The sequence below is a fragment of the Strix aluco genome, chromosome Z (genome assembly GCF_031877795.1).
Source record: "Strix aluco isolate bStrAlu1 chromosome Z, bStrAlu1.hap1, whole genome shotgun sequence".
NCBI lineage: Eukaryota > Metazoa > Chordata > Aves > Strigiformes > Strigidae > Strix > Strix aluco.
This window is the reverse complement of record NC_133971.1, coordinates 41,133,698-41,145,794: the sequence shown is the minus strand read 5'-3', so window position 1 is coordinate 41,145,794 and position 12,097 is coordinate 41,133,698. Positions and strand designations below refer to the sequence as shown.

Here is a 12,097-nt window from a genome sequence, read left to right as displayed (position 1 = left end):
ACCCCAAGTTTGCATACGACACCAAGTTGTGCCAGAGCGTTGATCTGCTTGGTCGTAGAATGGCTCTAACAGAGGGATCTGGACTGGCTGGATCAATGGGCCAAGGCCCATTGTATAAGGTTCAACAAGGCTGAGTGCTGGGTCCTGCACATGGGTCACAACAACCCCATACGATGCTATAAGCTTGGGGAACTGATTGGAAAGCTGCCCAAAGGACCTGGGGGTGTTGGTCAACAGCCAGCTGGACATGAGCTGGCAGTGTGCCCAGGTGGCCAAGAAGGCCAAGAGCATCCTGGTCTGTATAGAAATAGTGTGGCCAGCAGGACTGGGGAAGTGATTGTCCCTTTGTACTCGGCACTGGCAAGGCCGCACCTCGAATATTGTGTTCAGTTTGGGGCCCTCGCTATGAGAGCGCATCCAGAGAAGAGCAACGAGGCTGGTGAAGGGTCTAGAGAACAGGTCCTGTGAGGAGCAGCTGAGGGATTGTTTGGTTGTTCAGTCTGGAGAAAAGGAGGCTCAGGGGAGACCTTATCGCTCTCCACAGCTACTGGAAGGAGGTTGTAGTGTGGCAGGTGTTGGCCTCTTCTCCCAAGTACCAAGTGACAGGACAAGAGGAAACAGCCTCAAGTTGTGCCCGGGAAGGTTTAGATGGGATTTGAGGAACAGTTTCTTCACTGAAAGGGTTGTTGAGCACTGGAACAGGCTGCCTAGGGAAGTGGTTGTGTCACCATCCCTGGAGATATTTAAAAGCCCTGTAGGTGTGGCACTTAGGGATGTGGTTTAGTGGTGCACTTGGCAGTGTTAGGTTAACGGTTGGACCTGATGATCTTAAGGGTCTTTTCCAACCTAAATGATTCTGTTCTATGATTCTAATCTATGGTGAGCAGCACAGGTTTCCTCATCTGAGATGCATCTATTCTTTTGCTCTAACAAGAAAATTCCACCTTTTTCATTTCAAGAGAGCATTAGAAAACCATCTTTTCTATCACATCAGCAAAAATCAACCCCTTCAAGGATTTTTCTTCTATATAGCAGAATTAAGGATAAAGAGCAGGAATGGGAGGCAGAAGTTAATACGATAAAAGGTAAGTTTTTGCAGGAAGTCCATAGTTCTGCATCAGTTTTCTTTTAAACCACAACAAATTTCAAAACAATGCTCAGAACACTGGGAACCAACATCAACAGTGATGTTTCCCGTTACCTGAACAGCAGAAGATGAGACTCTGACCTGAACAGTGTGCTGCTGTAAGTGTACTCTTGAAAGTCAGAAACTCTAGAAAACTAGTACTGTTCAAAAGAAATATAAGATAGACAAAGTTTGTCTAGAATACATCCTTTATTATTTTAAATTTTAATACATGATGGAATTTCTACATCATTTTGTCTGTTTAAGCACATCCTCCTCTTTTCCAACAACCCAGTCAACTGCACCCTTATTATGTACAGTCAGTATTTATGAAATATTGCATACGCATCTATGAACTTAGAATAATAACATGCAAGGGAAATTGTTACCATGAAACTGATAAAAAATAAAGATAGGTAAAACAGTAAATCCCCTTTTAGTGTATTATGGCTTTTCACCAAGTATTAATGTCGAAACAGTTTAAGATGCTTCTTGTTAAAGGCACTTACTGTTCTTCAAATACACTTTCAAATTTAGTTCTATTGCATTAAGAAGTTTATCTCTGGGATCATACTTTCATAACACAGCAGAACAGTCCAAAAAGGCAGCATTAATAAAAGGGAAAAAAAGGGTTTTATGTTAATAGGAAAATACCAAGAATTAACACAAACTTTCAAGATTTGGTCCTTATAAAACAGGCAACAGCATTCAGGCAATAGTGATTTCTTTTCTTAGATGCTAACAAAATAATATCCCCAAAAATGAACTCTTCCAGTTCGAGTGTATAGATATGTCTGAATTGAGTAGTGTACCCTCTAACAACACCCCCAATAAAAACAGAGCTTTTCAAGGCTAACTACTGCGCCACTTTTCCTGTGAAGGAAGAAACCTCAAAAGAACATTACACACGCACATACTAGCAAGCCTACAATTCTGTGTCTCTGTATCTGGATGGCTGTCCATAATACCCCTTCTTAGAGTGGTCTGATAGCTGACGCCGGTATTCCTCCTCCTCCTCTGCATCGCTGCCGTAACTGCCACGGTTCTCTAGGTGAGGTCTAATAGGAGGTTTCTGGGGTTCTGGAGGTCTGGAGCTAACATAGTAAGACAGAGAGATAATGTTTACTTCCATTCTGAAAAGCTGAAAAATAATTACACTTAGTATTGGCTTTATGGCCACGTACAGTTTAGAAAGGCACATGGAGCAAATGAAACCCCTTCTAGCCCATAAACAATTGCATGGCCATGGTAAGCCTATCTGAGAGGCATCTTATTTCCACCAAGCTGGAGTCTGATGTTCAGATTTGATCTACTCAACCTGCCTGGAAGAATGCTGAATTTAAGATTATTAAACACACATCCACCCACATCAAGAGCTTTACAGCACTTTAGTCCCTGAGCAGAGAGGTTTTCAATCATTAATGCTACTCCAGTTGACATTTTCCTCAATTGTTTTTGCACCAGATTATTTCTATGCCTGCTTCTTTTGCATCCTCAGTTTCCTGTCTCAAAGTCTGAAGACTTCTTTTGTGATGTTTCTTAAATTGATAGCCTTCTCTCCTCACTCAAGGCTCTCACTAGGGCTCTTATCCTTAAAAAGTGGGCAGAAGTATAGAGACAGAAATATACAGTGTGTAGGGCAAGATAACACAATGGTCAACCAGTCCAGAACTCACTGAGTTTTAATGAAAGACTACTATTTTCATGAGACTTGATGGGTGACCTCAGGCAAGTTTCATCCTCAGTTTCCCTACTCACACAATACATCTGTAACTGAATAAGCATTTAAGTGTCATTAAGTAATTAAAACAGCAACTACTTGTTAGAATAGACTAACAGTCATCAAGTATCTAGCACAGGAGTAATGGACATAAGAGGACATGAATGCAGAAAAGCTTCTGAGTAATACTGACAGGGGCAAAAAACTGGCTCTGCAAATACTTCAGCAAAAGAATAGTGTTTCTTCCTAGGTAACCCAAACACTATGAATGAACTAAAAGAAAAAAATATCCTGAAAACCAAGAAGAGTTCACTGAAATTTTGCCCCACCTTTACAGTAATCTTTGAGGCACAATAACAAAGCAATACCCTAAGGCAGGATTATTTGTACAAATAACTGGCAAGATCAGTCTTCCTCCTGCTGGTGAAGTAAACAATCAAGACAGAATGCTTTAAACTGTATACACCTTACCTCACAGGCTGGGGCCAGTTCTGTTCTGACTTCTGTGTTTTGACAGGGACAGCATAAATATCTGGGTGCTTCTGGGCTATTTCAAGCTTTAAAAGAAAGCAGGAGAAAATAACTGTTCAAGTCTATCCATTAGGGATCCTAGACTGAAGATCTAGCAGGTCACAGCTACATCTCAAACAATTAAAGCACAAACTGATAATGGATCTTGTTCATATTCCTACAATTACATAATCTTTTGATAGAATAGTAATTCAAAGTGCACATGAAAGCAATGGATTGCCAAAAGCAACAGGATTATTAGAAGTCAGCTTTCTATGGTTACAATATGAAGTCTTAAAATATGTCCTCTTTTTACATCCAAATACACACAATGGTATGTTTGGATGTGTGGTTTCCCAGACTTCTCCCTCCAGAAACAACACAATGCAATGATTTTAACTTTCAGGATGCAGGCTGTTCTATATGCTGGAAAGCACAGCAAGGGGAGAATGCATCTCTTCATACCCTGGCATTCTGGGCCTCTTGTAGCTCTTGCATTCTTTGCATCCTTGCCTTATGATCCATCTCCTCAAATATTTTTACTTTCCTCAATACAGATTTTGGAGTATTTTCTTGTTCACTTCCTTCCTCTTCCAACTTTGACTCCTCCTCCTCCTCTGCAGGTGGGACTGCTGGCTGAGAGTTTCTCAGGATGGGACGCCCAAAGGCAGGTTTCACCGAAACAGGTGGTGGTGCTGCTTTAGCTGATATGGTTGAAGTCTCACTGCTGACAGCAATATTACTTGATTTGGAGTCATAGTTCTTGAGAAAGTCATGTAGATCCTCTTTGTTTTGTAACTTTCCCTGGAAGTATGAAACACACAAACAAAGTTTACATCAGCAACTTCATAATTTTCATTTCAAATGAAAGCTTTAATCTGAAATTAATCATTTTGCCTACATATTTAACAGTGTCAATATTCATTCGAAGTAACACTGGAGAAGTATTTGAACTGCTGCAACATTTTGGCCAGATGCTCATACACTACACATCAACCTACAGAAGACTAGCACGTTTAGACTTGTTTGTTCCATTTGTTAAGGCCTATCAGAACTACAATGTGTGTTAGAGTACAGTACAGAGAAAACTGGCCTCCCAAATGATTTTGTCAGTACCACCTAATGTAGAATATCACTACCTAGAGTCTAGAAGAGCACAGAACCCAAGTCTGTTTTCTCTTCCATCTTTATCCTTACACATGTCCTGCTCTGCCCAATCTCCATTGTCAAGGCATACTTGAATATATTTTGAATACGTGCAGTATGTGAGGGCACCCATCCTCATAAAGGACTGACTTTGGGGTCAGGGGAAATCACACACTGCTAAAATAGAATTTGGGTTCCAAACATCATAATTTTTTTTCCTTACATCATTCCTGAGCAAGGTTTGAATATACAATTAACATCAATTTCTAGTGATGGAGACTGATTTCAGAGGTGGTAGATTCTGGTTTTGTGCTTCACAATAATGGCCATCAGATATGCTTTTCCTAATGATTAGCTTACATTTGTTCTTGCTGAGATAAAAAAGTGCCTTTAGATTTGTTACCAGACACAAAAAGAGTCTAATGTCTTATTCCATATAGAGATCACACATATTTGAAGAGAACTGTTATCCTTTAAGTTTTTGCTCTGCTTGATCCTGAAACACCTTCCAATCATTCCTTCTCTCCACACTTACAATGTTTTCTAGGTTCTGATCATTCCTACTACTCTTCTTAATGTGCCACCCTGGAGAGTTCTCCAGAAAGAGGAACTCTGTATTCAGACTTGTTTTCTACAAGTTTACCTTAGGTGGTTCAGGCTTGAATGCTGGAGGTGGACTTGGTTCTCTAAGGATCTCCCTGCTACCAGCTTTTCTCAACTGAGTCCTTGGTTCGGGACTAAATTTTTTTAAACTCTATGAAAGAAAATAAGAGATAAAATCACTGCAGTATCCAGTAACTGAATCATTTTTTCTCTTTCTTTACTGTTTTGGGAACAGTAACCAGGAGCCAAATGACTGTCAGCAACCTGACCACAATCACTGCAGATGTAACTGCAAAGTTCAAGGTGAAGAGACATCATCAGGAAACCTACAGTTAGGCAGAAAAGCAGAGCCATTATTATTTTTGCTCTACACAACGTAGATCTAAAACACTATTAGAGGTAAGATGAAGGTGCAGTTTAAAAAAGCTCTCATTTTTAAGGCATACATACAGGGCTTTCAAAAGGTCCAAAGTACAGTTTTGTTGAAAATCCAACCATCTCACCTCCTCATGATGCACAGGTTCAGAGGACCGGCTAACAGATGAAATCTTTGGTTCGTCCAAGGGCTCATCAAGTTCATTGTCAGTGTATGCACCTCCTTCTCCATCTGTGTCCTCCACGTCACTGATCAGCCGACTGTCACAACTCAAATAGTCAGCACCCATTGCAGTAAGGTAAGACATACGATCATCTGCATCGTCTTCCATGCCGTCCATCTAGAGAAAAGTCAGTAAGAATTAAGGAAAAAAGATTAAATATATAAGAATTAGAGTTTAGTTAGGTCTCAACATCATTCCAAACAACTCCTTAAGAATGACTTTGCAGAACTGAAAGAAACTCTAATGCAGAATCATAAAGGAAAGTCCTGTAAAAGTTTATCCCTCCTCACTGTTCTCCCCTAGCCACAGTATTAGTGATGAAAGCTCCAAAGTATCTGTTCAAAAAGAACAATAAGAAGTAATTTTTTGTTACCAAGACATCAACTGACTACTTGTCTAACTTATCCAGCACTGGCAAACAAAATTTTGAACAATTTTTACTGGCAAGAGGTACCTTGAGACATCTGTATAGCTTAGTACAGTACAGACTGGCTGCTTACCTTTCCTTCTGATACCCATACTGCTTCTCCTTGCTGTTGCTGAATTGTATCTTTCAGACTACCATACCAGCTATCATTGGCTGAATTCAAATTGATGGTGGCTGTAAAAATCGAAGGAAAAAGTATATATACACAGCAAATGCAATGCGATCCTTTATCCAGTCCTTGCTGTTTAATGCTTTTTGTCTTAGTTATGTGAGAATGTAAACCAGCCATTTCATTTAGATCATGGACAGAAGCATGGTATTTTTATTTTATTGTTTGTCCATTCCCCAAGCTTATTAAATCACTTATCTTTTAATGACAGTATGCCAATTCACAACCTCTTTTATATTAGAATTTGGCAGAACAAGGAACTTTAAAAAAAAGTCAAGGAAGGGATTGTCATGAACATACCTTCACACACTTTTAGCTCCTGCCTCCATGAGTTAATACATGGAGTATGAGTGGATATCTCAAGACTCACACATGTGACTCACAGTCACATCCACTAATCTCTTGGTAAGCAGGTAAGACACATATTCTACCTTACCTGTAAAGAGGTGGGAACAAGTTTTCTTCAGTTTGTTTGCTTGCTCATAAAGTTTTCTTGAGCTCTTGTTAGATGTGGAACATAGCCTTTGTCTCATAGTTTTCACACCCTGCTTACTGTCTGGGTTAAAGAACACCACAATTGGAAACCACTGGGTATAATTTAGCAGGTCCACCGCTTTAGGAGTCACATCCAACAGAGCATGTTTATCCTGTTAATAACAAAGTGCAGTCAGTGCGCTGCTTGTGGGGAACAAAAGGAGGTGGTTAGAACATGGTATGCTAGGAAAACCAGAATATTTTTGCCCAAAAAAGACCACAACTTGTTGGATTTTTTCCCACATTTATATCACATTCACGAGCCACAGCAGGCAGCCTTTTTCTTTCAGCTCAATTTTCCTGAACAGCTTTTGCCTGAATGTCCACATTCTTATGTTAACTAACTCTCATGTTAAGTAAAATGCACTTATTCCACCTTTTTTTGTTTGTTTTTAATAGGTAGTGAAAGTTAACTAGCTTTTCTCTCTACCTGCTCCTAACACAGCTTCCATTACCACAACTATTCTGGGTGCTATCTGTGAGCTTTTATCTACACTTACTAGCTGAGTAAGTCTCACTTTTTCGATTTAATATATTCCTTCTTAGCTACTTCTAGTGGAAAGATGAATGGGATTTTCAAATGTGTGCTTCAGTGAGGCCTGAGCTCTGAACAGACTTCTGTGTGACATTCTATCCCCTCTGACACTGATTTTATTTGGCTTAGGGCAATATGCTTCAGAGTACATTCTTTTTGCCTAAGTTTTTTAGGCTTCTTGATTACCACCTATCTACTTGATCTCTAAATGCTATTATAGAAAGTCAATGCAGTCTCAGCAGATGCCACTTAGCCATCATAGTCACTTCCTGTTCAGTTTAATAGTAGAAACTCTGAAGCAATCCAAAACTTTAAGTTTCTGATGACAGTAAGAGCAAGTAGAGCACTGCATGACAAGTAAAGCCTTTACGGCAAATTCAGAAAGCATACAGTAAAACACAGATGTCCCTCCATTCAAATTTAGAAGGGACTAAGAAAGAAGAATTTAATTTCTAACATCAGGTTCACCCTTCCACTTGGAGGACAGCTATCAAAATTATAAAAATTGTTGAACAATCTCAAAACAGCCCTATCATTAAGCCAAGTCTGCTTATTGCAGAAATAGATGCAATAAAGATTTGAGGATGCTGAAAGTTTTAGGAGCAAACAAATCAAACAACATGCTTTTGAGTGTAAGCAATTTTCACAGAGAAATACTCTACCTGCTCAATGATTTGCCTCACAGTGTTCAAGCGCACTACCCCAGTTGACTTTTCTGAACCTGCATCTCTGGGTTCTGTCTCTGCAAAGACAACATTTTAGCTTATCTAGAGTGGCCAGGCAGCTGTGATTATTAAGTTATTCATTCTCTCAGTTAAGGATGATAAGGAACCTAGGAGGACAACTTACTTGCTGTCTGGTACAGGTGAGGCAAATCATTTGACAACTTCTCCATAGCGACATCTGCAAGAGGGCCAAATATCACCACAGGTCTCTTAAAACCAGCTGAAAAAAAAATATTTGGAGAAATGGTAAGTCTGGTAAGACTGATTTTATATATAAGTGAAGTGGCACAGACAAGATCCTCAATTACTATCCAACCTTATGAGTAAGTTGAAGATATTAAAAAAATATATTTAAAAATTTTTATTTCTCAGAAGTCTGTGCAACGCATACAGAAAGCTATTTTTAACAGTTGAGAAAGCAAAAGAGATTGTTTTGATTTTAACAGCTTCCTTATTCCTTCTAATGAAGATGTATTGAGAGGATTCTACATTCTGAAAACATACAGCAGATCTTCAGTAATCTTTCCATCCAGCAAAATAGCTTGAACCTTGACGCAGCGGATTTTGTGTGAATAAAGATACAAATGCTAAACCAGATGTAGGGCAGCTTGATGAAGCAAAGAAATACAAAATTCTGTTACGTTTATGTTAAAGCAAGTGCAAATATGGTCTTCATAAGTTAATGGGGGAATACCATTCTATTGCTCAGTCTCCATCTGGCCCTCTGGGAGCTCCTTTAAAGTACTTTTTACTATTTGTTTTGCTCCACAACACTGTCATGTGTGAATACCCAGAAAATGATCTTGACTTGCTCAACATGACTAGTAATATATCTAGTTTAGAGTCACGGAAATGGTTGACCACATTAACCTGGATTACATTTGGACAATCTGCTGAAAATACTCAGGTTTTATTTGCTCTCAAGGTAATGTTAAAGTGCTATTTATGAGTAAGCTAAAGACTGTGATTGATCTCAGGCATATTGAATGTACTTTCAGAGCTAGCCAAAGGGAAGCTGAGAAAACAAGAAAAGCCTGCTTGTTTCTTCCTTTTTTCATTTTAAACCTTGTAATTTGGAGGCAAAAAGAACAGCAGCTGTTTAAAAACATAAAAAGCTTTTTGTCTTAGAGTACTTAATAGCATCCAGAAATTTGCATTCTGAGAAAAATATCATCCCTTCCTGTTGCTCAAATTTAACATTGAACCCAAGTTGTTAGAAATTACTTACTTAGCTGACCAAACATTTGGATGTTAAACCAGCCAGCAATACATGGGCAGCTGGCTCAGAGCAGTCTCACTTACCCTCACGCAACTGAACTCGCTCATAAGCTGGGAATTTTGTGCTCACAGATACAATAGCTGTCAGATCTTCACGACTCTTCCTCAGATTTTTCTTCACCCCAGATCGCTGGCCACGTGTTCTCCAGAAGTCTGCCCTATCGCTTGAGCCATCTTTTTGGGCATTCTGAACGCTGGCCATCTGCTCAGCTCTGACAGAGAAAGCACAGAGCTCATTTGTACAAAACTAGTCAGAGGGTAAAGGTGCTTTCACTGAAGAACAATGGATTTTGAATTTGCAACAGGTAATTTGTCAGACAGCCATGAGTGGAGGTAAGAACAGAGGAGTCCAGGTTCTTCTGCCTTGGAGCAAACACAATGTCAGAATGATGCTCCAACTCACCACAGCTACAAGACTGCTGGGCAGAAATGAGTTCTCAGGTCAGAAACTGGTAACTCACACAAGCATAAATAAAAGAATGCAACTGCCAGGAGGTGGTGAGAGACTGCAACTTAGAACCAAAGAGAGGCCTAAGAAATTACTCTCGCTATTCTCTTCTCCATTAAACCTTATAAGTTAAGTCCCTCCAGCATAGAAGCAAAAGCTGGTTTGGTCAGATCAATTAACAGAGAGGAGAGAATGTAGTAAACCAGGAAAGAGGCAAGGGAGTCACATAAGCAGCTCATTTCAGGAACTTCTGTACAACACAGCTGTGAGCTTTTCCTCCATCTTAAAATCACAACCACACTCAAGAACTTAAAAGCTACACTCTAAAAATACCCTGATTCTTTTGCTGATGAATTTTAATACTTTTACTCATTGCGCACATTTGAACACTTATTATTACCTCACATGAATTTTGACTAGGAAAGCATATTTAAACAAAAAACATTGCTGTGATTCACTCAGTATTTCACACAAAAATAAGGACTACAGCTACCAAGAAATATGGAATAAATGGAGTAAATTCTTGAAATGTTTTCTGTAAGGATATACAAAAGAAATTCAAGCACTGTACTTCATTTAAAAGATTAATCATGAGCTTCCTAATGTGTAGTGGTTTTGTTTGATTTGGTTAGGGACAGGGTGAATAGGGGGACAAGAAGGGGGAAAAGACACAAAAAAGGCAAAAACAGGACTCTCCACCCATTTTCTAGAAGAGGAACTGAAGCAGCTAGTGGTCAAAGCTTGGTTGATTGGTGACAGGAGCTCTAGGTCTATGTTGCAAATACCTGATCAAGTATGTAGGTAACACCATCCTCTCTTATCCTCCCCTCACATAATGGTTCTAAAATCTACAGTTTTCTGCGCACAATTGTTGTGAAAGTAAAGACAAAACAATTTATTATTCTTGTAAGGGGAAAAAAAAAAAGGAAGAAAAGTATGATATAGGAAGGAAAAATCATTTGGAAAAATACAAAATCTTATTTGTAACAATAGGCAGAAAGACAGGAAGCCAACTTACCTGCTCTTATTTGGAATGAGGCCCTTTTCCAGTTCATTTCCAATTCTCACAGCCAGCCAGTTTCCCAGTTTGCCATCATACAGTGTATCAACTACCCTAAAGATCTCCCCTCTGGTGAATGCTAAGCTCTGTGGTGACTCTTTTTCACACTCAAAGTGGCTCCTGATGAAGAATGAATCTCCTCTGCCACAGGCCATGATATCTCTGTAGACTAAAACAGGAACTCCCCTTTAGTTTATAATTTTTTACACTGGAAAGAAAGATTAAGCTGTCATTCTAGATAATAGTTTTGAAATTCTTCCCCTCCACTCGAAAAGATGCAAAAACCCAACCTTCACATCCATTGCCCTACACACACATTATCAAGGGTGTTCTATACTTGTACATGTACAGCCCTTACAGCTCTGAGGGAAGGAGGTACTTGCACCTTCCCAAAGCAAAAAGCAGCTACAGTACTGAATATTACAGCAAGCTGTGTCTCCAACAGGAAAGCAAGAGGTTTTGCTTGCTTCTTAAATGTTCATTAATAAAACTGTCCACTGGCTGCTAGCTGACTGAATTCTTTATGACTGCCAAGGCACAGCAGAACAGGAATGCTAACAGCAGGTCTTGGGCCAGCTGATACAGACAGAAAAGCAGAAGGAACAAGAAGTATATTGCCACTCTTCAGGATTAAGAAGAGATACTATTTGCTAATAAGGAAAAAGGTGGAGAAGTGCTCTGAAAAACACATCACATATGCACATCTGTATGACCCTTTCTATCTTCTAAACTATGAAAAGAAAGGTAATTAAAATGCTACCAAGAATAAGCACAAGAGATTATTTGTGGTTTCACTGACAAAACAGAGCTTAAAAGCTTCATGGATATACACACATTTTGTTCAAAGCACCTACCTTCATATTTGCTTTGAGCCAAAATTGTCACTGTTTCACCTTTGGGAATTTCTAAGAGATATAAAACAGCATCTTCCCGAACAATGCCTCTGAAGTCTTGAGTATTTACCTGTGTACAAAAAACCCCAAAACAAAACAAAAAAAACAATACCTGAAAAATCAACGATAAAAGGAATAACCAAAGATTTTTGTTTAATCTAAAAAATCTTAAATATTCTCTTCCCTTATTCTACTTATTAAAGTCAATATGGATGTCTGTTGCCACAAGAAATATTTTTTTCCAGCCATTAACAGCAATCTTTCTGAAATAACAAGGTCCTGGATATGCACTGCTAGATTGTTTCTTCTACTTTAACAGGCTCC

At 39.1% G+C, this 12,097-nt stretch overlaps 1 protein-coding gene across 4 annotated transcripts in view; it reads right to left on the bottom strand.

Moving 5' to 3' along the window:
* Positions 1-1,317: 1,317 nt before the first annotated feature.
* The window catches only part of TJP2 (tight junction protein 2), a 67,959-nt gene continuing 57,179 nt past the window's right edge, over positions 1,318-12,097 (bottom strand). For all 4 annotated transcript variants that reach the window (XM_074813708.1, XM_074813711.1, XM_074813710.1 and 1 more), the window contains 12 exons: positions 11,735-11,843; positions 10,839-11,049; positions 9,397-9,584; positions 8,219-8,314; positions 8,032-8,111; positions 6,737-6,947; positions 6,205-6,305; positions 5,609-5,821; positions 5,146-5,256; positions 3,822-4,160; positions 3,318-3,403; positions 1,318-2,220 (listed from right to left, as the gene is read on the bottom strand). In XM_074813708.1, the coding sequence (XP_074669809.1) occupies positions 2,052-2,220; positions 3,318-3,403; positions 3,822-4,160; positions 5,146-5,256; positions 5,609-5,821; positions 6,205-6,305; positions 6,737-6,947; positions 8,032-8,111; positions 8,219-8,314; positions 9,397-9,584; positions 10,839-11,049; positions 11,735-11,843 (1,914 nt within the window). In that variant the 3' untranslated portion in view covers positions 1,318-2,051. The remainder of the gene's footprint in view (positions 2,221-3,317; positions 3,404-3,821; positions 4,161-5,145; positions 5,257-5,608; positions 5,822-6,204; positions 6,306-6,736; positions 6,948-8,031; positions 8,112-8,218; positions 8,315-9,396; positions 9,585-10,838; positions 11,050-11,734; positions 11,844-12,097) is intronic.